Genomic DNA, 26,018 nt, shown 5'->3' with positions numbered 1-26,018 from the left:
AAATCACTTTTTTGATCCACCAAGACAAGGAGGTGTATTAGCAATTGTTTGTCCTGATTTTTCCCACTGATCTGGAGTTTTTGCTTGAATGGACAGAGCGTGAACAGAACCTTCGAGCTCCTTGGATAAAATATTGTTTACGTCTCTATGTCTGTCAATCAAACGTTTCCCGGAAAATTTGTCAGACACTACAACAACCTAAGGATAATTAAAAGAATAAGGTTAATAAACTGAAAGTATAACAAAAGCATGTTATTCTCTGAAAAGATGTACCTGTGAGTACATTTTCCTCTATAAGGCAATAATAGCAGGGATGTACAAACAGACTGAATATTCAAATACATTTTAAAAATTTATATTCAGTATAAGTAATTATTACTTAGGATTTATTTAAAATCTTCTAATTTGAAAATTTGTCACTCCAAGCATATAACATTTGATGGTAACATTAACAATTATTATTAGCAAAAACAGAAATTTTACTAGAAAAGCATAGGAATTAAATTAATAGTTTTGAGAAAATGTGATAGGCCTAATTTAGGTAAAATGATTCCAGTCCCATCTATCCCAACTAAAAGCAACTGCATGTATGTAAAATTGTAATAATGATGTGAAAAATAAAATACAAATAATTTATAATATGACAAATATATCACAATAACATAATTCAAATAACTACAAAATCTTTGAATTACTTTAAAATGAGTTTCTGATCCTTTTGGCACGTTGTGTTTGAAGCTCTCGTTTACAACATCAAGATATACTGGATTGAAAGTTTCAGTCAGTTTTTTAATAATACTCGTTTCCACAGGATTCAATGCACTTGCCATATAGCGAATGAAAATTGAAGATTTATGTAGTGGAAATTTTAACATTCCAGATAAAATTATTTTCCTCTTCTTTTCCAAATGTTTACGAACGGTTCGACTGAAAATGGTTCAGGAAGGGAACGTATTTTCCTTTGTTCGGCAAAAAGAACTTTTTCACCAACTGAAAGATAATTATAGGTCGTGTCGTTATTTTGATGTTGAAAATATAGTATGCATGGAAGATATAGAACGATTGAATATTGTAAAACATGATTTTAGTAGAATGCAAAATATTTTCATTTGAACTCTGATGGTCCAACAAAACACTTCATTTTGACATTGCATGAAATATTACGGTGATTATTTTAAATGTAAAATAAAAATAATTTATTTTATACTATATACTATTCTGCATTACCAAATTCAATTTCTGTAATTTAAAAATGATTTGTATAGATTTCTTCGTTGAGCATGGGATATATTTGATTTTCCATATTCAATAATATTTTTTCAGAATGTTTTTGGACTATTCGATTATATGATTTTAGCCAGCCCTGAATTAGCAAGTTATTAATATTGTAAGATAATATCGTTGAACAACACCTGATAGATATAGAAAGTTATACAATTAATTTTATTAAGCTCATTCATCATTTCCTGAATAATGTAGTATACCTGAAATTGTAACGATTTTTTAGGAGTTGCCGAATTAACATAAAGGTCTGGAATATTAAAAATTTTTGTTCAAAATGAATGCAACATTTTTTACTGCAGATAATCATTCCCTAATGACTGATAAAATAATAACCTTAAAATATGCTAACTGCAACGCCAGCAATTTGAACATTCTATAAAATGACAATAAAAAAAAATATAAAAAATAGATGTTGGGTTTAAATCTTTAATTTATTGAAATTATTATTTTCGTGGCAACAAAAAGCGAATAAAAAGAATTTCAGCACCATAACAAAATATAATATAAAGTTCTTCAACATGATAATTTCAAATTTTGCCCATTATGTATTTAAAAAAAAATCAAGCTCATTTACTTTGCAATTCGAATTTAATAAAAAATGTTATATAGGAAGAGAAATAATTAAAAAAATTCCATAAATTTTATAAAAAAAAAAATTTTACAAATTAATAAAATGCATACCTTTTCTGTCAAATCTGAGATGCACAACCTTCGGAGCGGTTCGTTTTCTAACGTAATTATAAGTGGTACCAGTTCCTGCCATAGACACCACACGAACCAGTATATTCCTTAGAAAGGATCAATTTATTCTATTATTTTAAATATACCGTATGTTATGATAAATTTCATATTCATTGCGCTGAATGAATCCACTATAGGGTTTTATCAATATATTATATATGCGCTTGAACAAAAAGGAAGATTTGAGAGCCTAAACCAGTAAACACAGAAATATCAAGCAACAGTTCTGCTTTGGCTCTTTATGTCGGCTTACAATACGTCCCGGTTTAGCCAGGACCGTCCCGATTTTAACAAGCTGCACAGCATTGTCCCAGTTTTTTGTTTACATGGTAACCCTACCTTTACTGCTTTATGCAGTTATGGGAGTTGAACACTAACCATGCTTTTAAACCGGTGGTTCTTAAACTTTTTGAGCCGCGCCCCCCATTGAAAAATTTTCAAGCTTCGCGCCCCCCCCCCCCTATTTTTGCTTTGAAAAAATGCTTTTGTGATGGGCAGGTTGCTATATATTAAGATGGCGCTATAAGAGTGTTGGTCTCATAGCGTCATCGCTCAGATTGTTTAGGCATAAAACGCTTCGGAGTACAACTTCGCCATTCACTGTCGTATGTATAAAGCCAAATAATGGTTGGTCATCATACATTCTCGTTTTTCCCCTCAGTTTGCAATACCTGGTAAAGTCAAACTCAATTTTAAGTAAAACTAAACACGCAATAAACCTATGCTTAAATGTATTTTCTGCCTAAACGTTTACATAAGACACGTAAAATTTCAATCAATTGTTTACTTCATCACTATTGAGCGATGCCAAAATTATTTGCTGTGTGTTAAAAATAAGCAACAATTACAGACTCCTTGGCTTGCCTAACGTTTCAAACAAAATGGAGAAGTACAAATGAATTTATGTAAATTTAAAAGCAGTTCATTTACTAATAGTTATTATGCATGTGGACGTTTCCCCGGCCCTTGACCGCTGAAAAATAAAGTTGCCAAGGCGTTTGCGATTGCATTTTGTTTAAATCTCGATTGTTTTCGTAAGCGTGGCCTGCTATTTAAGCTGTAAAAATCTTGATTTTGTTGTTTATTCTCCCTAAATCAGAAATTTCTCTCGACATATTCTTGTGTCGCGAAGACGATTATAATTCCTTTTTTTGTTTTTGAATAGAACCAGGACACCTCTGAAGAAAACGAGTTAGTTATTATTAGAAAAACATCGGCGACGAGATGCTTAAGATAGAATAAATTAGTGAATCTGCAACCAAATATTTCTTTATTGTAAAAGCGAGATTATAAAATACTAAAAATAAAACGAAAAAACACCATGAGTTTTGTTTTGGGGTGGACCGCAATCTTATAAATTCCTTGTGCCTGCGGCACACCAGTACTGTTCTAAAACTACCGACTTGAAATAAATTTTACTCCGTGGGATTTTATCGCAGACTAAGGAATTTCTGTAATGGTGTTAAAATTAATCGAGCATTGCGATAGAGCGGAGTAAGAGTTGTAGGGACAGCTCATAATGGTGAAATTGGTAAGAATACAAATCAAAATGTAATCGGGCACTTTGCCACACATTTTTATGGTTGCGGATTACCGTGGTATTTTGGAGTAGTGGTGCTTTTATTTTATGGACGCAATCGCAGATTTAATTTATCACAATTTAATGAATAAAGCAACCATTTTAAATGAGTATATCGGTCATGGATTGAATATTTTATTCAACGCGAAAACCATTACATATCCGTTGACAAAGTCGGCTCCTATAATGACTGGCGTATTCTCGAGGACTGCCTCAGGATTCGTACCGCGGGGATTTTGAGTTGATGAATATGTATTTTAATTTTACTGAATTGAATTTTATTTTAATTGTACTAAAGACAACAAATTCGCATGAGTGCAATATATATTAAAACTAAATATAATCGGGCAGTTGATCACACTTTAATATGTCCGCGGATTGGCGTGTTATTTTAGATCGGTGATGAGTTTATTTTGACATGAGTCGCCGCAACCGCGAGTTACCTTGAACACAAATGAATTAAAATAGAGACCCATTTTGAGTTCTTGTAGTTATTACGAAACAGAAAAATTTATTATACCATGAAAAAGCCGGTATTTTCAACGAACGCGGAGACCGTTTCAGGAGCCGTTACATGAAAATTTCCGATTCCGTCTTGTGACCTTTCGCGCCCCCCCTGTGAGCATCTCGTGCCCCCCAGTTTAAGAACCACTGCTTTAAACCCTATACAGTTAAGTTATTTCAAATAAAAATAATTTTACAATGACAGAATAACCAATTACTGGGTCTGGTATAGTTTAGTACCACATGAACTTCTAGTTTGCCTGGCTCAACAATTTTTGCATATGTCAGTATGTCAATCCTAACCCCCACCTGACTACGTCACCGAAAAATTACGTCATTTCGAAGTCACATTGGCATAATAAGGCCCACCAAAGTATGCGAATGATCGTCCAAAACGCGCAGACGATCACCCCTTTGGATGGCATAGTCAGGTGGGGGTTAGCGTGTTGAATTCTAAGCACCAAATACAGTAAATTTTTCGGGTCTGGTATAGTTTAGTACCACATGCACTTCTAGTTGGCCTGGCTCAACAATTTTTGCGTATGTCAATCCTAACCCCAACTTGTCTACGTCACCGAAAAATTACGTCATTTGGACGTCACAGTGGCGTAATAAGACCCCCCAAAGTATGCGGATGGTCGTCCAATACGCGCATACAATCACCCGAAATCGAGCAAGCTATTTCTCTCGTTTTTTCGTCACAACGATCACCATCGTCGAGAGAGATCGTCGGCGTTAGCGAGTTCGTTATCGGCAGCGCAGATGCCATTTCGGGCGATTGTAACTATACTTTGGCAAGCCATATGACGTGATGGTGACGTCGTAGTGACATAATTTTTGGATGGCATAGTCAGGTGGGGGTTAGGAATAACATATGCAAAGTTCGTTATGCTACACCCACTGGAAGTACCGTACTTGTGGTACTAAACTACACTAGACCCAAATTTTTCTTCACATTACAGCATTAGGAATAACATATGCAAAATTCGTTATGCTACGCCAGCTGGAAGTACTTGTGATACTAAACTATACTAGACCCCAAATACCGTACTGCAGTACTGAGATATGGTAATCTAACTCACGTGGATTTCTTTGACAAGGCTGTAAAAATAGATAAGTTGAGTTATACAAGTATTTACGGTAACTCACATATTTATGGTACCGGTACCGGTATCGTAACTGTTAATTCCCTACATGTTTGAAATTTACAATATAATAGGAAGTAAGAAGACATACCTTGAGTCAATTGCATCACAGTCAGTGCCGAAAAACCCGCAAACACAGTCGGACGCAACTATGGCGCAATGGCTCACCACTGTGAAGCTAGTAGCAATTTGACCTTTGTGTGCGGCGAAGCGGAAAGGTGAATATTGGCAGCAGAAATGAAGGAGTGTCATAATCTACATCCGAAAAAATGTAGAAAAACGAATTTAGAATACGATCAATGGGAAGATACTAATCATTTACGATAAATTAACATCTACAAAGCAAAAAATAACAATAAAATACATGATAAATAATGAAAAAACAATAAAAATGACACGAATTTTATTTAACTTCCTTCGAAATAGCAGATGAGCAATTCCTAAATCAAGTCAAGTTGTACAGTAAACAAAACTAAGGAGATGGATGACGAGTTTAAAAAATGGGGAGTCAGCGTACCCCCATAGGAGAACATAAGCCTTCCAAATTTTAAAACCTAGGGTATTCTCATAGCTAAAAAACGTCCTTATTCGGAAAATTACCTATAGCTAAAAAAGCTGATTTAGTCAAATTTCAAAGCCTAGCAGCACATCCTTCCGCCCAAGAGGCATCCGATTTGATTATTTATTATTAAAGAGGTTTATCTGAAGTTATTCACACAACTCGAACCTAAGTCTTGTTTTTATTAGAATCTAGGGTATTATCGAAGCGAAAATGGCCTATTTTTGAAAAATTGCGTATAGCGAAAAAAGCTGATTTAGCCAAATTTCAAAGCCTAGCAGCACGCCCTTCCGCCCAAGAGGCATCCGATTTGATTATTTATTATTAAAGATGTTTATCTGAAGTTTTTCACACATCTTGAACCTAAGCCTTGTTTTTATTAGAATTTAGGGTATTATCGAAGCGAAAATGGCCTTATTTGGAAAAATTACTTATAGCGAAAAAAGCTGATTTAGCCAAATTTCAAAGCCTAGCAGCACACCCTTCCGCCCAAGAGGCATCCGATTTGATTATTTATTATTAAAGAGGTTTATCTGAAGTTTTTCACACAACTCGAACCTAAGCCTTGTTTTTATTAGAATCTAGGGTATTATCGAAGCGAAAATGGCCCATTTTGGAAAAATTACGTATAGCGAAAAAATCTGATTTAACCAAATTTCAAAGCCTAGCAGCACACCCTTCCGCCCAAGAGGCATCCGATTTGATTATTTATTATTAAAGAGGTTTATCTGAAGTTTTTCACACAACTCGAACCTAAGCCTTGTTTTTATTAGAATCTAGGGTATTATCGAAGCGAAAATGGCCTTATTTGGAAAAATTACTTATAGTCAAAAAAGCTGATTTAGCCAAATTTCAAAGCCTAGCAGCACATTCTTCCGCCCAAGAGGCATCCGATTTGATTATTTATTATTAAAGATGTTTATCTGAAGTTTTTCACACAACTCGAACCTAAGCCTTGTTTTTATTAGAATCTAGGGTATTATCGAAGCGAAAATGGCCCATTTTGGAAAAATTACGTATAGCGAAAAAAGCTGATTCAACCAAATTTCAAAGCCTAGCAGCACACCCTTCCGCCCAAGAGGCATCCGATTTGATTGTTTATTATTAAAGAGGTTTATCTGAAGTTTTTCACACAACTCGAACCTAAGCCTTGTTTTTATTAGAATCTAGGGTATTATCGAAGCGAAAATGGCCCATTTTGAAAAAATTACGTATAGCGAAAAAAGCTGATTCAATCAAATTTCAAAGCCTAGCAGCACACCCTTCCGCCCAAGAGGCATCCGATTTGATTATTTATTATTAAAGATGTTGATCTGAAGTTTTTCACACAGTTCGAACCTAAGCCTTGTTTTTATTAGAATCTAGGGTATTATCGAAGCGAAAATGGCCTTATTTGGAAAAATTACGTATAGCGAAAAAAGCTGATTTAACCAAATTTCAAAGCCTAGCAGCACACCCTTCCGCCCAAGAGGCATCCGATTTGATTGTTTATTATTAAAGAGGTTTATCTGAAGTTTTTCACACAACTCGAACCTAAGCCTTGTTTTTATTAGAATCTAGGGTATTATCGAAGCGAAAATGGCCCATTTTTGAAAAATTACGTATAACGAAAAAAGCTGATTCAATCAAATTTCAAAGCCTAGCAGCACACCCTTCCGCCCAAGAGGCATCCGATTAGATTATTTATTATTAAAGATGTTGATCTGAAGTTTTTCACACAGTTCGAACCTAAGCCTTGTTTTTATTAGAATCTAGGGTATTATCGAAGCGAAAATGGCCTTATTTGGAAAAATTACTTATAGCGAAAAAAGATGATTTAGCCAAATTTCAAAGCCTAGCAGCACATCCTTCCGCCCAAGAGGCATCCGATTTGATTATTTATTATTAAAGAGGTTTATCTGAAGTTTTTCACACAACTCGAACCTAAGCCTTGTTTTTATTAGAATCTAGGGTATTATCGAAGCGAAAATGGCCCATTTTGGAAAAATTACGTATAGCGAAAAAAGCTGATTTAACCAAATTTCAAAGCCTAGCAGCACACCCTTCCGCCCAAGAGGCATCCGATTTGATTATTTATTATTAAAGATGTTTATCTGAAGTTTTTCACACAACTCGAACCTAAGCCTTGTTTTTATTAGAATCTAGGGTATTATCGAAGCGAAAATGGCCCATTTTTGAAAAATTACTTATAGCGAAAAAAGCTGATTCAATCAAATTTCAAAGCCTAGCAGCACACCCTTCCGCCCAAGAGGCATCCGATTTGATTATTTATTATTAAAGATGTTTATCTGAAGTTTTTCACACAACTCGAACCTAAGCCTTGTTTTTATTAGAATCTAGGGTATTATCGAAGCGAAAATGGCCCATTTTGAAAAAATTACGTATAGCGAAAAAAGCTGATTTAACCAAATTTCAAAGCCTAGCAGCACACCCTTCCGCCCAAGAGGCATCCGATTTGATTATTTATTATTAAAGATGTATATCTGAAGTTTTTCACACAACTCGAACCTAAGCCTTGTTTTTATTAGAATCTAGGGTATTATCGAAGCGAAAATGGCCCATTTTGAAAAAATTACGTATAGCGAAAAAAGCTGATTTAACCAAATTTCAAAGCCTAGCAGCACACCCTTCCGCCCAAGAGGCATCCGATTTGATTATTTATTATTAAAGATGTATATCTGAAGTTTTTCACACAACTCGAACCTAAGCCTTGTTTTTATTAGAATCTAGGGTATTATCGAAGCGAAAATGGCCCATTTTGAAAAAATTACGTATAGCGAAAAAAGCTGATTTAACCAAATTTCAAAGCCTAGCAGCACACCCTTCCGCCCAAGAGGCATCCGATTTGATTATTTATTATTAAAGAGGTTTATCTGAAGTTTTTCACACAACTCGAACCTAAGCCTTGTTTTTATTAGAATCTAGGGTATTATCGAAGCGAAAATGGCCTTATTTGGAAAAATTACTTATAGTCAAAAAAGCTGATTTAGCCAAATTTCAAAGCCTAGCAGCACATCCTTCCGCCCAAGAGGCATCCGATTTGATTATTTATTATTAAAGAGGTTTATCTGAAGTTTTTCACACAACTCGAACCTAAGCCTTGTTTTTATTAGAATCTAGGGTATTATCGAAGCGAAAATGGCCCATTTTGGAAAAATTACGTATAGCGAAAAAAGCTGATTCAATCAAATTTCAAAGCCTAGCAGCACACCCTTCCGCCCAAGAGGCATCCGATTTGATTATTTATTATTAAAGATGTTGATCTGAAGTTTTTCACACAGTTCGAACCTAAGCCTTGTTTTTATTAGAATCTAGGGTATTATCGAAGCGAAAATGGCCTTATTTGGAAAAATTACGTATAGCGAAAAAAGCTGATTTAACCAAATTTCAAAGCCTAGCAGCACACCCTTCCGCCCAAGAGGCATCCGATTTGATTGTTTATTATTAAAGAGGTTTATCTGAAGTTTTTCACACAACTCGAACCTAAGCCTTGTTTTTATTAGAATCTAGGGTATTATCGAAGCGAAAATGGCCCATTTTTGAAAAATTACGTATAGCGAAAAAAGCTGATTCAATCAAATTTCAAAGCCTAGCAGCACACCCTTCCGCCCAAGAGGCATCCGATTTGATTATTCATTATTAAAGAGGTTTATCTGAAGTTTTTCACACAACTCGAACCTAAGCCTTGTTTTTATTAGAATCTAGGGTATTCTTGAAGTGAAAATGGCCTTATTTGGAAAAATTTCTTATAGCGAAAAATGCTTATTTAGCCCAATTTCAAAGCCTAGCAGCACACCCTTCCGCCCAAGAGGCATCCGATTTGATTATTTATTATTAAAGAGGTTTATCTGAAGTTTTTCACACAACTCGAAACTAAGCCTTGTTTTTATTAGAATCTAGGGTATTATCGAAGCGAAAATGGCCCATTTTGAAAAAATTACGTATAGCGAAAAAAGCTGATTTAACCAAATTTCAAAGCCTAGCAGCACACCCTTCCGCCCAAGAGGCATCCGATTTGATTATTTATTATTAAAGATGTTTATCTGAAGTTTTTCACACAGTTCGAACCTAAGCCTTGTTTTTTATTAGAATCTAATAAATAATCAAATCGGATGCCTCTTGGGCGGAAGGGTGTGCTGCTAGGCTTTGAAATTTGGCTAAATCAGCTTTTTTCGCTATAAGTAATTTTTCCAAATAAGGCCATTTTCGCTTCGATAATACCCTAGATTCTAATAAAAACAAGGCTTAGGTTCAAGATGTGTGAAAAACTTCAGATAAACATCTTTAATAATAAATAATCAAATCGGATGCCTCTTGGGCGGAAGGGTGTGCTGCTAGGCTTTGAAATTTGGCTAAATCAGCCTTTTTCGCTATACGTAATTTTTCAAAAATGGGCCATTTTCGCTTCGATAATACCCTAGATTCTAATAAAAACAAGGCTTAGGTTCGAGTTGTGTGAAAAACTTCAGATAAACATCTTTAATAATAAATAATCAAATCGGATGCCTCTTGGGCGGAAGGGTGTGCTGCTAGGCTTTGAAATTTGGCTAAATCAGCCTTTTTCGCTATACGTAATTTTTCAAAAATGGGCCATTTTCGCTTCAATAATACCCTAGATTCTAATAAAAACAAGGCTTAGGTTCGAGTTGTGTGAAAAACTTCAGATAAACCTCTTTAATAATAAATAATCAAATCGGATGCCTCTTGGGCGGAAGGGTGTGCTGCTAGGCTTTGAAATTTGATTGAATCAGCTTTTTTCGCTATAAGTAATTTTTCAAAAATGGGCCATTTTCGCTTCGATAATACCCTAGATTCTAATAAAAACAAGGCTTAGGTTCGAGTTGTGTGAAAAACTTCAGATAAACCTCTTTAATAATAAATAATCAAATCGGATGCCTCTTGGGCGGAAGGGTGTGCTGCTAGGCTTTGAAATTTGGCTAAATCAGCTTTTTTCGCTATAAGTAATTTTTCCAAATAAGGCCATTTTCGCTTCGATAATACCCTAGATTCTAATAAAAACAAGGCTTAGGTTCAAGATGTGTGAAAAACTTCAGATAAACATCTTTAATAATAAATAATCAAATCGGATGCCTCTTGGGCGGAAGGGTGTGCTGCTAGGCTTTGAAATTTGGCTAAATCAGCCTTTTTCGCTATACGTAATTTTTCAAAAATGGGCCATTTTCGCTTCGATAATACCCTAGATTCTAATAAAAACAAGGCTTAGGTTCGAGTTGTGTGAAAAACTTCAGATAAACATCTTTAATAATAAATAATCAAATCGGATGCCTCTTTGGCCGAAGGGTGTGCTGCTAGGCTTTGAAATTTGGCTAAATCAGCTTTTTTGGCTATAAGTAATTTTTCCAAATAAGGCCATTTTCGCTTCGATAATACCCTAGATTCTAATAAAAACAAGGCTTAGGTTCGAACTGTGTGAAAAACTTCAGATAAACACCTTTAATAATAAATAATCAAATCGGATGCCTCTTGGGCGGAAGGGTGTGCTGCTAGGCTTTGAAATTTGATTGAATCAGCTTTTTTCGCTATAAGTAATTTTTCCAAATAAGGCCATTTTCGCTTCGATAATACCCTAGATTCTAATAAAAACAAGGCTTAGGTTCGAACTGTGTGAAAAACTTCAGATAAACATCTTTAATAATAAATAATCAAATCGGATGCCTCTTGGGCGGAAGAGTGTGCTGCTAGGCTTTCAAATTTGGCTAAATCAGATTTTTTCGCTATAAGTATTTTGACATAAGGGCATTTTGTCTGTGACAATACTCGAATTTCTAAAATTTTGCAGGGATTGTTTCGAGTTGTATGAAAAACTTAAGGTAACCCTCTTATTTATTGAATAGTTGAATCTCGTGCCTCTTGGGCGGAATAGCTTTGTATTAGGATTTGAAAATGGTAATTTTACCCTCTTTTTGGCTGCTTGGATTTGTAAATGGTAATCTTTACCATTTTTTGACATATGTGATTTTAACAAATGAATCCATTTTCGCTGTGAGAATACTCTAAATTCTAAAATTCGAAAAGCTTTGTCCAAGTTGCGAGAAATACTTCAGTTAGCCCTTTTTTCTATTAAATATTGAAACTTGACTACTATTGAGCGGAAGGGCATGCTGCTTGGGTATTATACGTCATACGACGTAAAATAAACCAACTTTTGAATTCACGTAATCGAGACATATTGAAATAACAATAACTCCTTTACGCTCTGATTACTGCCTATATACCACAAAATGCATGTGAAAATTCTGAAATAACCAAGATATATTAATGAAATTCAACCATTGTTACGTCATACAATACACAATTTCATACGAAGTAATAACTCGTGTACGGCAATCAAATTTTTTAATAATTTACTAGGCTTTGAAGCATTCTAAGTCATTCATTTGTCCATCTCATTGTTGGATTAACACTTGAGGAAAATAAGCACATGCAAATGGGGGACCGCGTAAATTTTCATAGACGATTTTCCAACGGTATCTTAGTGTTTAGTAAATTAAGTCTAGATCAGCACTTCTTAACCTGGGGTAAATTTACCCCTGGGGGTAAATTTCTTCGTTCTTGGGGGTAAATTTGGTTATTGTAAAAAATGATTATGAACATACATAAACCACGGCTTGTTATGTTGCGATAAATCAGTGTTATCGTATTATTAACAGTAGTCTTATATTTCAAACGAAACCGAAAACCAACACCTTCAATTAAGTGGTGTTCTTTGTTATTTTAACCATTCCATTAAATGTTGTCCCCAAAATAGCACACTAAAAGTTGTTGAAACAAAATGCTACTAAAAATAGCACAGAAATTCTCAGGGATTGGAGGAAAGACGGTTCTTTTAACGAGCGCGTAATCGCGACCACTGTTTCAACAGTGAATGAGATTTTTAGATTTCGATCCCCTCCCCCCTTTCTTTAAAATCTTGGCTGCGCCCCTGATCAGGACGAATATTTAGATTTTGAGTTTACGTATACGTATCTTCTGTGCATGGAAATCTTTTCAAATAGTATCATGAAACCTGTCCAACTAAAACAGCACTTAGCATGATTAAGTAAAAACCGGTCCTTTTTCAATACAGAAGCGAATATGGATTAAAAAAGAGAGTAAAAAAAGGCTTCGCGTCTACAGTTAGGGCCCTTTATACTTTACTTGATAACTTTTAATTAATGATGTTTTAGGGGTAAATTTTGTAATCCTGTTTGATGAAGGGGTAAAATATGCAAAAAAGGTTAAGAACCACTGGTCTAGATGGTCATATGATTTAGACCTCAACATTGGATCGGTTGAAATTAATAATTTCTCTCCTTGGAGTGCCATCTAACACCCCCGTATAAAGGTTTGCGGTCATGAGAACTATTACCCCAAAATGTCATGTAAAAGAATCATAACTTTTAATTAGTAGTAAATACTTAAACATATGCAGATGACATGGAAGACTAGTTTCATTATTTTTGTTTTATTTTTTTTATAACACATATGAATACGTAATCCAACATTTTGTCAACGGATCTTTCCTGTTCCCATTTTATCAGGCGAGTATATAAACTTTTCGCCAATGTAATTTAACAAATGAAACGCCAAAGTCGATCGAACCGCCGGGATGATCTCCACTCATTCGCAAGTTGCCGTAAATATATTTGAATTTACTGCTTATCGCAATGTATTTCTTCTGTATCTGTAAACTAAGTGTTATTCTCAGTGTGGAATTTAGGACTCGCCCATGATTTACACCAACGCCCTTCAATAAGCACAAAACTGCAATATCGCGCTTCAATGAGCACAAAAACGAGATTTAACGCACCGCTGCGCAAAATTAGAAGAAGGTTTGCTACTAGCTTCACAGTGGTCAATGGCTCACCGCTGTGAAGCTAGTAGAATTTGACCTTTGTGTGCGGCGAGGCGAAAAGGTTAAAATTCTTGGCAGAATTATAGGCGTGTCATTATTTACAACTGAAAAAATGTAGACAGGTAAAATTAACATAACAAAAAAGGAAAGATATTTATTAAATATAACTAAAATTACCATTTACAAAGCAAAAGCATTAATTGCTTGGTAAAATAAGCATAATAAATAGTTAGCAACTAATTTTTTATAAATATCCCGTGTCGATTATGCCTTTATTCATCAAAATTACGTAAAGCGAAAACGGGTTAAATTTTGCAATTTTCAAATATTAATAGAAATATCTTCTGCTCAAGAGGCACGCGATTTTATAATTTCATATCAAAGTAAAATATTTTAGGTTTATCACACACATTGAACCTAAAACTACTCGAACTTAAAAAATGGAGTACTCCCTTGTTGAAGATACCCCTATTACTCGAAATTACGTGAAACGTAAAAATGGTAAATTTTCAAATATTAATAGAAATATGTTCCGCTCAAGAGGCACGCGATTTTATAATTTCATATCAAAGTAGAATATATTAAGTTTATCACACACATTGAACCTAAAACTACTCGAACTTAGAAAAGGGAGTACTTCCCTGTTGAAGATACCCCTTTTCATCAAAATTACGTAAAGCGAAAAAGGGTTAAATTTTGCAATTTTCAAATGTTAATAGAAATATGTTCCGCTCAAGAGGCACGCGATTTTATAATTTCATATCAAAGTAGAATATATTAAGTTTTTCACACACATTGAACCTAAAACTACTCGAACTTAGAAAAAGGAGTATTCCCCTGTTGAAGATACCCCTTTTCATCAAAATTACGTAAAGCGAAAAAGGGTTAAATTTTGCAATTTTCAAATGTTAATAGAAATATGTTCCGCTCAAGAGGCACGCGATTTTATAATTTCATATAAAAGTAGAGTATATTAAGTTTATCACACACATTGAACCTAAAACTACTCGAACTTAGAAAAAGGAGTACTCCCCTGATGAAGATACCCCTTTTCATCAAAATTACGTAAAGCGAAAAAGGGTTAAATTTTGCAATTTTCAAATGTTAATAGAAATATGTTCCGCTCAAGAGGCACGCGATTTTATAATTTCATATCAAAGTAGAATATATTAAGTTTATCACACACATTGAACCTAAAACTACTCGAACTTAGAAAATGGAGTACTCCCTTGTTGAAGATACCCCTATTACTCGAAATTTCGTGGAACGTAAAAATGGTAAATTTTGCAATTTTCAAATATTGATAGAAATATGTTCCGCTCAAGAGGCACGCGATTTTATAATTTCATATCAAAGTAGAATATATTAGGTTTATCACACACATTGAACCTAAAACTACTCGAACTTAAAAAATGGAGTACTCCCCTGTTGAAGATACCCCTTTTCATCAAAATTACGTAAAGCGAAAAAGGGTTTAATTTTGCAATTTTCAATTGTTAATAGAAATATGTTCCGCTCAAGAGGCACGCGATTTTATAATTTAATATCAAAGTAGAATATATTAAGTTTATCACACACATTGAACCTAAAACTACTCGAACTTAGAAAAGGGAGTACTTCCCTGTTGAAGATACCCCTTTTCATCAAAATTACGTAAAGCGAAAAAGGGTTAAATTTTGCAATTTTCAAATGTTAATAGAAATATGTTCCGCTCAAGAGGCACGCGATTTTATAATTTCATATCAAAGTAGAATATATTAAGTTTTTCACACACATTGAACCTAAAACTACTCGAACTTAGAAAAGGGAGTACTTCCCTGTTGAAGATACCCCTTTTCATCAAAATTACGTAAAGCGAAAAAGGGTTAAATTTTGCAATTTCCAAATGTTAATAGAAATATGTTCCGCTCAAGAGGCACGCGATTTTATAATTTCATATCAAAGTAGAATATATTAAGTTTATCACACACATTGAACCTAAAACTACTCGAACTTAGAAAAGGGAGTACTTTCCTGTTGAAGATACCCCTTTTCATCAAAATTACGTAAAGCGAAAAAGGGTTAAATTTTGCAATTTTCAAATGTTAATAGAAATATGTTCCGCTCAAGAGGCACGCGATTTTATAATTTCATATCAAAGTAGAATATATTAAGTTTATCACACACATTGAACCTAAAACTACTCGAACTTAGAAAATGGAGTACTCCCTTGTTGAAGATACCCCTATTACTCGAAATTTCGTGGAACGTAAAAATGGTAAATTTTGCAATTTTCAAATATTAATAGAAATATGTTCCGCTCAAGAGGCACGCGATTTTATAATTTCATATCAAAGTAGAATATATTAGGTTTATCACACACATTGAACCTAAAACTACTCGAACTTAAAAAATGGAGTACTCCCCTGTTGAAGATACCCCTTTTCATCAAAATTACGTAAAGCGAAAAAGGGTTTAATTTTGAAATTTTCAATTGTTAATAGAAATATGTTCCGCTCAAGAGGCACGCGATTTTATAATTTAATATCAAAGTAGAATATATTAAGTTTATCACACACATTGAACCTAAAACTACTCGAACTTAGAAAAGGGAGTACTTCCCTGTTGAAGATACCCCTTTTAATCAAAATTACGTAAAGCGAAAAAGGGTTAAATTTTGCAATTTTCAAATGTTAATAGAAATATGTTCCGCTCAAGAGGCACGCGATTTTATAATTTCATATCAAAGTAGAATATATTAAGTTTTTCACACACATTGAACCTAAAACTACTCGAACTTAGAAAAGGGAGTACTTCCCTGTTGAAGATACCCCTTTTCATCAAAATTACGTAAAGCGAAAAAGGGTTAAATTTTGCAATTTCCAAATGTTAATAGAAATATGTTCCGCTCAAGAGGCACGCGATTTTATAATTTCATATCAAAGTAGAGTATATTAAGTTTATCACACACATTGAACCTAAAACTACTCGAACTTAGAAAAAGGAGTACTCCCCTGATGAAGATACCCCTTTTCATCAAAATTACGTAAAGCAAAAAAGGGTTAAATTTGGCAATTTTCAAATGTTAATAGAAATATGTTCCGCTCAAGAGGCACGCGATTTTATAATTTCATACCAAAGTAGAATATATTAAGTTTATCACACACATTGAACCTAAAACTACTCGAACTTAGAAAATGGAGTACTCCCTTGTTGAAGATACCCCTATTACTCGAAATTTCGTGGAACGTAAAAATGGTAAATTTTGCAATTTTCAAATATTAATAGAAATATGTTCCGCTCAAGAGGCACGCGATTTTATAATTTCATATCAAAGTGGAATATATTAGGTTTATCACACACATTGAACCTAAAACTACTCGAACTTAAAAAATGGAGTACTCCCCTGTTGAAGATACCCCTTTTCATCAAAATTACGTAAAGCGAAAAAGGGTTAAATTTTGCAATTTTCAATTGTTAATAGAAATATGTTCCGCTCAAGAGGCACGCGATTTTATAATTTAATATCAAAGTAGAATATATTAAGTTTATCACACACATTGAACCTAAAACTACTCGAACTTAGAAAAGGGAGTACTTCCCTGTTGAAGATACCCCTTTTCACCAAAATTACGTAAAGCGAAAAAGGGTTAAATTTTGCAATTTTCAAATGTTAATAGAAATATGTTCCGCTCAAGAGGCACGCGATGTTATAATTTCATATCAAAGTAGAATATATTAAGTTTTTCACACACATTGAACCTAAAACTACTCGAACTTAGAAAAGGGAGTACTTCCCTGTTGAAGATACCCCTTTTCATCAAAATTACGTAAAGCGAAAAAGGGTTAAATTTTGCAATTTTCAAATGTTAATAGAAATATGTTCCGCTCAAGAGGCACGCGATTTTATAATTTCATATCAAAGTAGAATATATTAAGTTTTTCACACACATTGAACCTAAAACTACTCGAACTTAGAAAAAGGAGTATTCCCCTGTTGAAGATACCCCTTTTCATCGAAATTACGTAAAGCGAAAAAGGGTTAAATTTTGCAATTTTCAAATGTTAATAGAAATATGTTCCGCTCAAGAGGCACGCGATTTTATAATTTCATATCAAAGTAGAGTATATTAAGTTTATCACACACATTGAACCTAAAACTACTCGAACTTAGAAAAAGGAGTACTCCCCTGATGAAGATACCCCTTTTCATCAAAATTACGTAAAGCAAAAAAGGGTTAAATTTGGCAATTTTCAAATGTTAATAGAAATATGTTCCGCTCAAGAGGCACGCGATTTTATAATTTCATATCAAAGTAGAATATATTAAGTTTATCACACACATTGAACCTAAAACTACTCGAACTTAGAAAATGGAGTACTCCCTTGTTGAAGATACCCCTATTACTCGAAATTTCGTGGAACGTAAAAATGGTAAATTTTGCAATTTTCAAATATTAATAGAAATATGTTCCGCTCAAGAGGCACGCGATTTTATAATTTCATATCAAAGTAGAATATATTAGGTTTATCACACACATTGAACCTAAAACTACTCGAACTTAAAAAATGGAGTACTCCCCTGTTGAAGATACCCCTTTTCATCAAAATTACGTAAAGCGAAAAAGGGTTAAATTTTGCAATTTTCAATTGTTAATAGAAATATGTTCCGCTCAAGAGGCACGCGATTTTATAATTTAATATCAAAGTAGAATATATTAAGTTTATCACACACATTGAACCTAAAACTACTCGAACTTAGAAAAGGGAGTACTTCCCTGTTGAAGATACCCCTTTTCACCAAAATTACGTAAAGCGAAAAAGGGTTAAATTTTGCAATTTTCAAATGTTAATAGAAATATGTTCCGCTCAAGAGGCACGCGATGTTATAATTTCATATCAAAGTAGAATATATTAAGTTTTTCACACACATTGAACCTAAAACTACTCGAACTTAGAAAAGGGAGTACTTCCCTGTTGAAGATACCCCTTTTCATCAAAATTACGTAAAGCGAAAAAGGGTTAAATTTTGCAATTTTCAAATGTTAATAGAAATATGTTCCGCTCAAGAGGCACGCGATTTTATAATTTCATATCAAAGTAGAATATATTAAGTTTTTCACACACATTGAACCTAAAACTACTCGAACTTAGAAAAAGGAGTATTTCCCTGTTGAAGATACCCCTTTTCATCGAAATTACGTAAAGCGAAAAAGGGTTAAATTTTGCAATTTTCAAATGTTAATAGAAATATGTTCCGCTCAAGAGGCACGCGATTTTATAATTTTATATCAAAGTAGAGTATATCAAGTTTATCACATACATTGAACCTAAAACTACTCGAACTTAGAAAAAGGAGTACTCCCCTGTTGAAGATACCCCTTTTCATCAAAATTACGTAAAGCAAAAAAGGGTTAAATTTTGTAATTTTCAAATGTTAATAGAAATATGTTCCGCTCAAGAGGCACGCGATTTTATAATTTCATATCGAAGTAGAATATATTAAGTTTATCACACACATTAAACCTAAAACTACTCGAACTTAGAAAATGGAGTACTCCCTTGTTGAAGATACCCCTATTACTCAAAATTTCGTGGTACGTAAAAATGGTAAATTTTGCAATTTTCAAATATTAATAGAAATATGTTCCGCTCAAGAAGCACGTGATTTTATAATTTCATATCAAAGTAGAATATATTAGGTTTATCACACACATTGAACCTAAAACTACTCGAACTCAAAAAATGGAGTACTCCCTTGTTGAAGATACCCCTATTACTCGAAATTACGTGAAACGTAAAAATGGTAAATTTTGCAATTTTCAAATATTAATAGAAATATGTTCCGCTCAAGAGGCACGCGATTTTATAATTTCATATCAAAGTAGAATATATGAAGTTTATCACACACATTGAACCTAAAACTACTCGAACTTAGAAAAAGGAGTACTACCCTGTTGAAGATACCCCTTTTCATCAAAATTATCACGAATTTTTAAGTATACGATCTATTTAAATTCGCGCATAATAGAAACTTAGGCTATTTAGTGGAAAACTGAACTTGCAGTTTGGTGGAAATTACGCCACACATCATCTCGAGTGATGCGTAGAAGAGTGTGTTGTGCCGAATTTGAAACAAATGACGGCAGATAAGTAAAAAAGTCAATCACGAAAAATTCATTTTCATTCATTTCCGTCCCGTAATTTGATGTTATTTGGAGTGCCGCATAAACGCATTCGGCAGTTTTAACGCCGCCGAAAACAACGATTAACAAATGTTGAATGTATTTCTTTTGGTCCCGTAATTTGGTGTTATTTGGAGTGCGCATGCACGCATTCGGCAGATTTAAAGCCGCCGAAAACAACGATTTATTAACAAACGTTCAATGTTTTGTTTTTTTCGGTTAATCGCTCTCTTTTTCCGAATCGCGTAAATCTGATTCGAATCGATTCGATTCGTAAATCCTATTAACGGCACATATACTTTTGGCACGGGTATAAATTCTGATTGTTTGTCGTCAAGTACGCGTGCCATTTAGTCCGTCGACATCGATAAACTAAATTCCGACACAATTATTAGGTATTAATTTAATTTTGTTTAACTACACAATTACTTTATAGATATATTGACGTGACCGCCTATCCCTCTAGAATGTCTCAAAATATATGATAGCAATTGTAGAATATTATAAAATAGTAAAGTAAAAAAACATCCTCGACGGTTATAGGTAGGCCTTCTTTTTGTCGGTGCTGATCGATATTCTTTCATGTTGGCTTTGACTTATTGCGTCGACGATTACGATTAGCCACGAAGGAAAATATTTGTAAAATGCTTCTAATTTGAACGTAGGACGGCGGCGCTAGAATGTGTGGGTGATATTCGATATTCTTTTAAACACGAACAACAATATTCGAAGGTCGCGATATTGACATTAAATTCAAATTGGACATCCCGGCTTATGAGTTTTCTAATTGAACACCGAGATTACTAATGTTACTGTACAGTGTACAGTGTATCTTAATCAGTTAAAGCAAACACCAAACATTAATCGGTATCGGTACATCTCTAAATATAACTGGAATAAAATTATGCCCTAACCCAAACCTGATACACATTCTACGTTCCGGTGTCCGCCATCTTGGTGCACATACTACGGAGCGCCTTTATTTCATCGTTTTGGTTAGGGTTACATGTAGCTCACGGTGGAATGATGAAAATCAGCCAGGCGCACAGTCAGGATTTTAAAAAGGGGGTGTTTCAAAACCGAAAATTTCCATTCCCTTATGAAACAGTCGCCGCGATTACGCTCTCATTAAAAAGGCCGAGTTTTTCAGCGTATACCAACATTCTCTCCAGTAAAATATTCATTTCATGATAGCTACGAGAATCTAAAACTTTCTTCTATATTGATATAATCTTGTGTCCAACGTAACTCGCGGTTACGTCTTCTTGCGTCAAAATATAAACATTATTAGTCTGAAATACCACTCAATCTTTTGATGTAAAAATATGAGATAAACATGCCTAATGGCTAATTGTATTTAGTTTCGATTGATTGTATAATAACTCTCAGCGAATTTCAATTCTGGGCAAAAATAAAGTAATTATTATCGTTGTCGTGAAATAATTGTTGTGATTCAGGGAGAATAAACATCAACTAAAAGCGTTTACGGCCTAAATAACACGTCACGCTGATAAAAACAATCAGGAATTTTAGCGAAAAGCAATCGCACGCGCTATTTGTGACTTTTTCAGTTTTCCATAAATTTGAAAGGAGGGGGGAATTATAAAATCGCGAGTGGAAGGACTTTCTATTAATATTTGAAAATTGCAAAATTCAACCCTTTTTCGCTTTACGTAATTTTGATGAAAAGGGGTATCTTCAACAGGGGAGTACTCCTTTTTCTAAGTTCGAGTAGTTTTAGGTTCAATGTGTGTGATAAACTTCATATATTCTGCTTTGATATGAATTCATAAAATCGCGTGCCTCTTTTGAGCGGAAGATATTTCTATTAATATTTGAAAATTGCAAAATTGACCATTTTTACGTTTCACGTAATTTTGATGAATAGGGGTATCTTCAACAAGGGAGTACTCCTTTTTCTAAGTTCGAGTAGTTTTAGGTTCAATGTGTGTGAAAAACTTAATATATTCCACTTTGATATGAAATTATAAAATCGCGTGCCTCTTGAGCGGAAGATATTTCTATTAATATTTGAAAATTGCAAAATTTAAGCCTTTTTCGCTTCACGTAATTTTGATGAAAAGGGGTATCTTCAACAGGGTAGTACTCCTTTTTCTAAGTTCGAGTAGTTTTAGGTTCAATGTGTGTGATAAACCTTATATATTCTACTTTGATATGAAATTATAAAATCGCGTGCCTCTTGAGCGGAAGATATTTCTATTAATATTTGAAAATTGCAAAATTTAACCCGTTTTCGCTTTACGTATTTTTGGTGAAAAGGGGTATCTTCAACAGGGGAGTACTCCCTTTTCTAAGTTCGAGTAGTTTTAGGTTCAATGTGTGTGATAAACGTCATATACTGTACTTTGATATGAAATTATAAAATCGCGTGCCTCTTGAGCGGAAGATATTTCTATTAATATTTGAAAATTGCAAAATTTAACCCGTTTTCGCTTTACGTAATTTTGATGAAAAGGGGTATCTTCAACAAGGAAGTACTCCCTTTTCTAAGTTCGAGTAGTTTTAGATTCAATGTGTGTGATAAACTTCATATATTCTACTTTGATATGAAATTATAAAATCGCGTGCCTCTTGAGCGGAAGGTATTTCTATTAATATTTGAAAATTGCAAAATCAAACACTTTTTCGCTTTACGTAATTTTGATGAAAAGGGGTATCTTCAACAGGGGAGTACTCCCTTTTCTAAGTTCGAGTAGTTTTAGGTTCAATGTGTGTGATAAACGTCATATACTGTACTTTGATATGAAATTATAAAATCGCGTGCCTCTTGAGCGGAAGATATTTCTATTAATATTTGAAAATTGCAAAATTTAACCTGTTTTCGCTTTACGTAATTTTGATGAAAAGGGGTATCTTCAACAAGGAAGTACTCCCTTTTCTAAGTTCGAGTAGTTTTAGGTTCAATGTGTGTGATAAACCTTATATATTCTACTTTGATATGAAATTATAAAATCGCGTGCCTCTTGAGCGGAAGATATTTCTATTAATATTTGAAAATTGCAAAATTTAACCCTTTTTCGCTTTACGTAATTTTGATGAAAAGGGGTATCTTCAACAAGGAAGTACTCCCTTTTCTAAGTTCGAGTAGTTTTAGATTCAATGTGTGTGATAAACTTCATATATTCTACTTTGATATGAAATTATAAAATCGCGTGCCTCTTGAGCGGAAGGTATTTCTATTAATATTTGAAAATTGCAAAATCAAACACTTTTTCGCTTTACGTAATTTTGATGAAAAGGGGTATCTTCAACAGGGGAGTACTCCCTTTTCTAAGTTCGAGTAGTTTTAGGTTCAATGTGTGTGATAAACCTTATATATTCCACTTTGATATGAAATTATAAAATCGCGTGCCTCTTGAGCGGAACATATTTCTATTAATAATTGAAAATTGCAAAATTTACCTATTTTACGTTTCACGTAATTTTGATGAATAGGGGTATCTTCAACAAGGAAGTTCTTCCTTTTCTAAGTTTGAGTAGTTTTAGGTTCAATGTGTGTGATAAACCTTATATATTCTACTTTGATATGAAATTATAAAATCGCGTGCCTCTTGAGCGGAAGATATTTCTATTATTATTTGAAAATTGCAAAATTTAACCCGTTTTCGCTTTACGTATTTTTGGTGAAAAGGGGTATCTTCAACAGGGAGTACTCCCTTTTCTAAGTTCGAGTAGTTTTAGGTTCAATGTGTGTGATAAACGTCATATACTGTACTTTGATATGAAATTATAAAATCGCGTGCCTCTTGAGCGGAAGATATTTCTATTAATATTTGAAAATTGCAAAATTTAACCTGTTTTCGCTTTACGTAATTTTGATGAAAAGGGGTATCTTCAACAAGGAAGTACTCCCTTTTCTAAGTTCGAGTAGTTTTAGGTTCAATGTGTGTGATAAACCTTATATATTCTACTTTGATATGAAATTATAAAATCGCGTGCCTCTTGAGCGGAAGATATTTCTATTAATATTTGAAAATTGCAAAATTTAACCCTTTTTCGCTTTACGTAATTTTGATGAAAAGTGGTATCTTCAACAGGGGAGTACTCCTTTTTCTGAGTACGAGTAGTTTTAGGTTCAATGTGTGTGATAAACTTCATATATTCTGCTTCGATATGAATTTATAAAATCGCGTGCCTCTTGAGCGGAAAGACTTTCTATTAATATTTGAAAATTGCAAAATTTAACCCTTTTTCGCTTTACGTAATTTTGATGAATTGAGGTATCTTCAACAGGGAAGTACTCTTTTTTCTAAGTTCGAGTAGTTTTAGGTTCAATATGTGTGATAAACTTCATATATTCCACTTTGATAGGAAATTATAAAATTGGGTGCCACTTGAGCGGAAGGACTTTCTATTAAGAACATATTTGGACACAATTTATCCCATGTCTGATCTCGAATCTATGCGAGACGCTCTATTAAAAGCGCAGAATAATTTCTTATGAAATTTTCATAACATCGACTGCGTTTTTCACAGCACTAATATTGTTATTAAAATCACCGATTGTTCAGAATCGGAAATTCCCATGCAACGGCTTCTAAAACGTTCGCCGAGATTGTGTGTTCGTTAAAACGGCTGACGTATTCAGCGTACAATGACTCTTATGTGGCGTGAAATATTTAATCCGCGACAACTACAGGAATTTGAAAAGTCCTTCTATATTAATTTAATTGTGTTCAGTGTAACTCGTTGTTGCGTCGATAGAGTCTACTGTAATATACTACGGCAATCTGTGGACATAATAATGTGAGATAAATTGCGTCAACAAAATGAAAGCGTTATTTCTCAAATTAACACGGTAATCCGCGGACATAATAAAAATGTGTGGTAAAGTGCCTGATAATATCGTGTTGTATGTAATTTGTATTTTCGCAAATTTGATAAATCTGAGCTGTTCTTGTAATATTGACACGGCTCTATCGCATTTCTTTCGGTTGTAATGCTTTTAAGACAACCGTTAGACAAATCCCTGCGACAGCAATAAAATTTCATTGAGTTAAATTTAGTTCAAAAAGTTGATTGAAGATACTTTACACATTAATTATTTTATGTAAAAAGTTACGCTAGTTTCCCGCCGGTATTTTTACAATGAATAAAAAGTGCCTCGCTCGCACAATTGACAAAAATAAATAAACAATATGTAATTTTAATCTTTCTTCATGAAACAAGACATTTGTCTTCCGCTATTTGTCATTACGGCTAAATAACACGTCACGCTGTCGAAAATAATTGGCTATTTTAATAACAACATTAGCGCTGTGAAAATCGTCAATTGTGCGTTTTCACGGCGATTGTTGGTCTCGGATGGTTGGTCTTGATGTTTCTTCCATATCTATAATCGAGAGCAATTCCATAATCGAGAGCAATTCTGCCGTGTGGAATTTAGAAATCGCCTACGTTTTACTCCATCACCCTTCAAAAAGCACAAAGCTGTAATATCACTCTTCAATGAGCACAAAAACGAGACTTAACGCACCGCTGCGCACAATTCGAAGAAGGTTTGCTACTAGCTTCACAGTGGTCAATGGCTCTGAGTGTTTGCAGCCGGGGAGACGGACAACTCGCGTACCAGATGATCAATAATCGCTCACCTACACGAGCGGTTAGTTGTCCGTGATGTCGTATTTTCTATTGCGGCGTTTTTGTTAACCGCAATTAAAAAACTGTACGGATCAACTGATGAATCTCTCCAAGGGGTACGGTACGTTGGAAGGTTGATTCCTCTCTTGAACCAATTGTTTTACATGAGTACCATGTTGTTTATCTCCTGAAATTCATTCGTACATGTAAGGCTGGCTCCTTGCGTCCAAATCTACATTGAGTATAGTAGTCCAATAGCCAAAATTGTTTTTTTTTAATTTGTGGGTCTTACTCCTCACTTTCAAATCTCATCATTTAAAAATTGATTTCACGGAAAAAAAAATTAATTACTTTTATTTACTTCATTTTTTTGTTTGTTTTTTCAAATTTTGTGTCGTGAACTTCAACCATTTCTAATAATCTTATTTTACTGTGAATTTATCAGCGTAAACTTGGAGGGGGCTGACTTCGATGACCGCATGGTCGTATCGCTCCTTCCAGTCTACACCGAAAAAAGCGTACTTTTTTATAGCCACTATTTATTTATTATTATGACTGTTTTTTTCTGGTTGACGAAATAAATCTC

General features: G+C 34.0%; 1 protein-coding gene across 2 annotated transcripts; it reads right to left on the bottom strand.

Annotated features, from left to right (window-relative positions):
- Positions 1–3: 3 nt before the first annotated feature.
- Positions 4–25,607, bottom strand: LOC120338893 (DNA-binding transcriptional regulator BolA-like). 2 transcript variants are annotated; one of them, XM_039406879.2, is made up of 5 exons: positions 5,345–5,423; positions 5,191–5,209; positions 1,966–2,072; positions 696–990; positions 4–198 (listed from the first exon to the last, which is right to left on the bottom strand). In XM_039406879.2, exons 4-5 carry the CDS (start codon positions 873–875, stop codon positions 4–6), a joined length of 375 nt encoding a protein of 124 aa, XP_039262813.2. In that variant the 5' UTR covers positions 876–990; positions 1,966–2,072; positions 5,191–5,209; positions 5,345–5,423. The 2 variants fall into 2 exon arrangements, with proteins under 2 accessions (XP_039262813.2, XP_077971960.1); XM_078115834.1 differs by lacking the exon at positions 4–198 and adding an exon at positions 25,384–25,607 and having other exon boundaries at positions 727–990; positions 5,345–5,419.
- Positions 25,608–26,018: the final 411 nt, after the last annotated feature.

This window comes from Styela clava, chromosome 9 (assembly GCF_964204865.1).
Source record: "Styela clava chromosome 9, kaStyClav1.hap1.2, whole genome shotgun sequence".
Lineage (NCBI taxonomy): Eukaryota > Metazoa > Chordata > Ascidiacea > Stolidobranchia > Styelidae > Styela > Styela clava.
This window is presented reverse-complemented; position numbering and strand designations above follow the sequence as displayed.

Excerpts from the sequence above, each read along its gene's own strand:
- LOC120338893 (XM_039406879.2), bottom strand. The coding sequence starts at position 875 with ATGTTAAAATTTCCACTACATAAATCTTCAATTTTCATTCGCTATATG. Across the intron at positions 199-695 it reads GATCAGAAACTCATTTTAAA|GTTGTTGTAGTGTCTGACAA; the intron begins GTAATTCAAAGA and ends AATTATCCTTAG.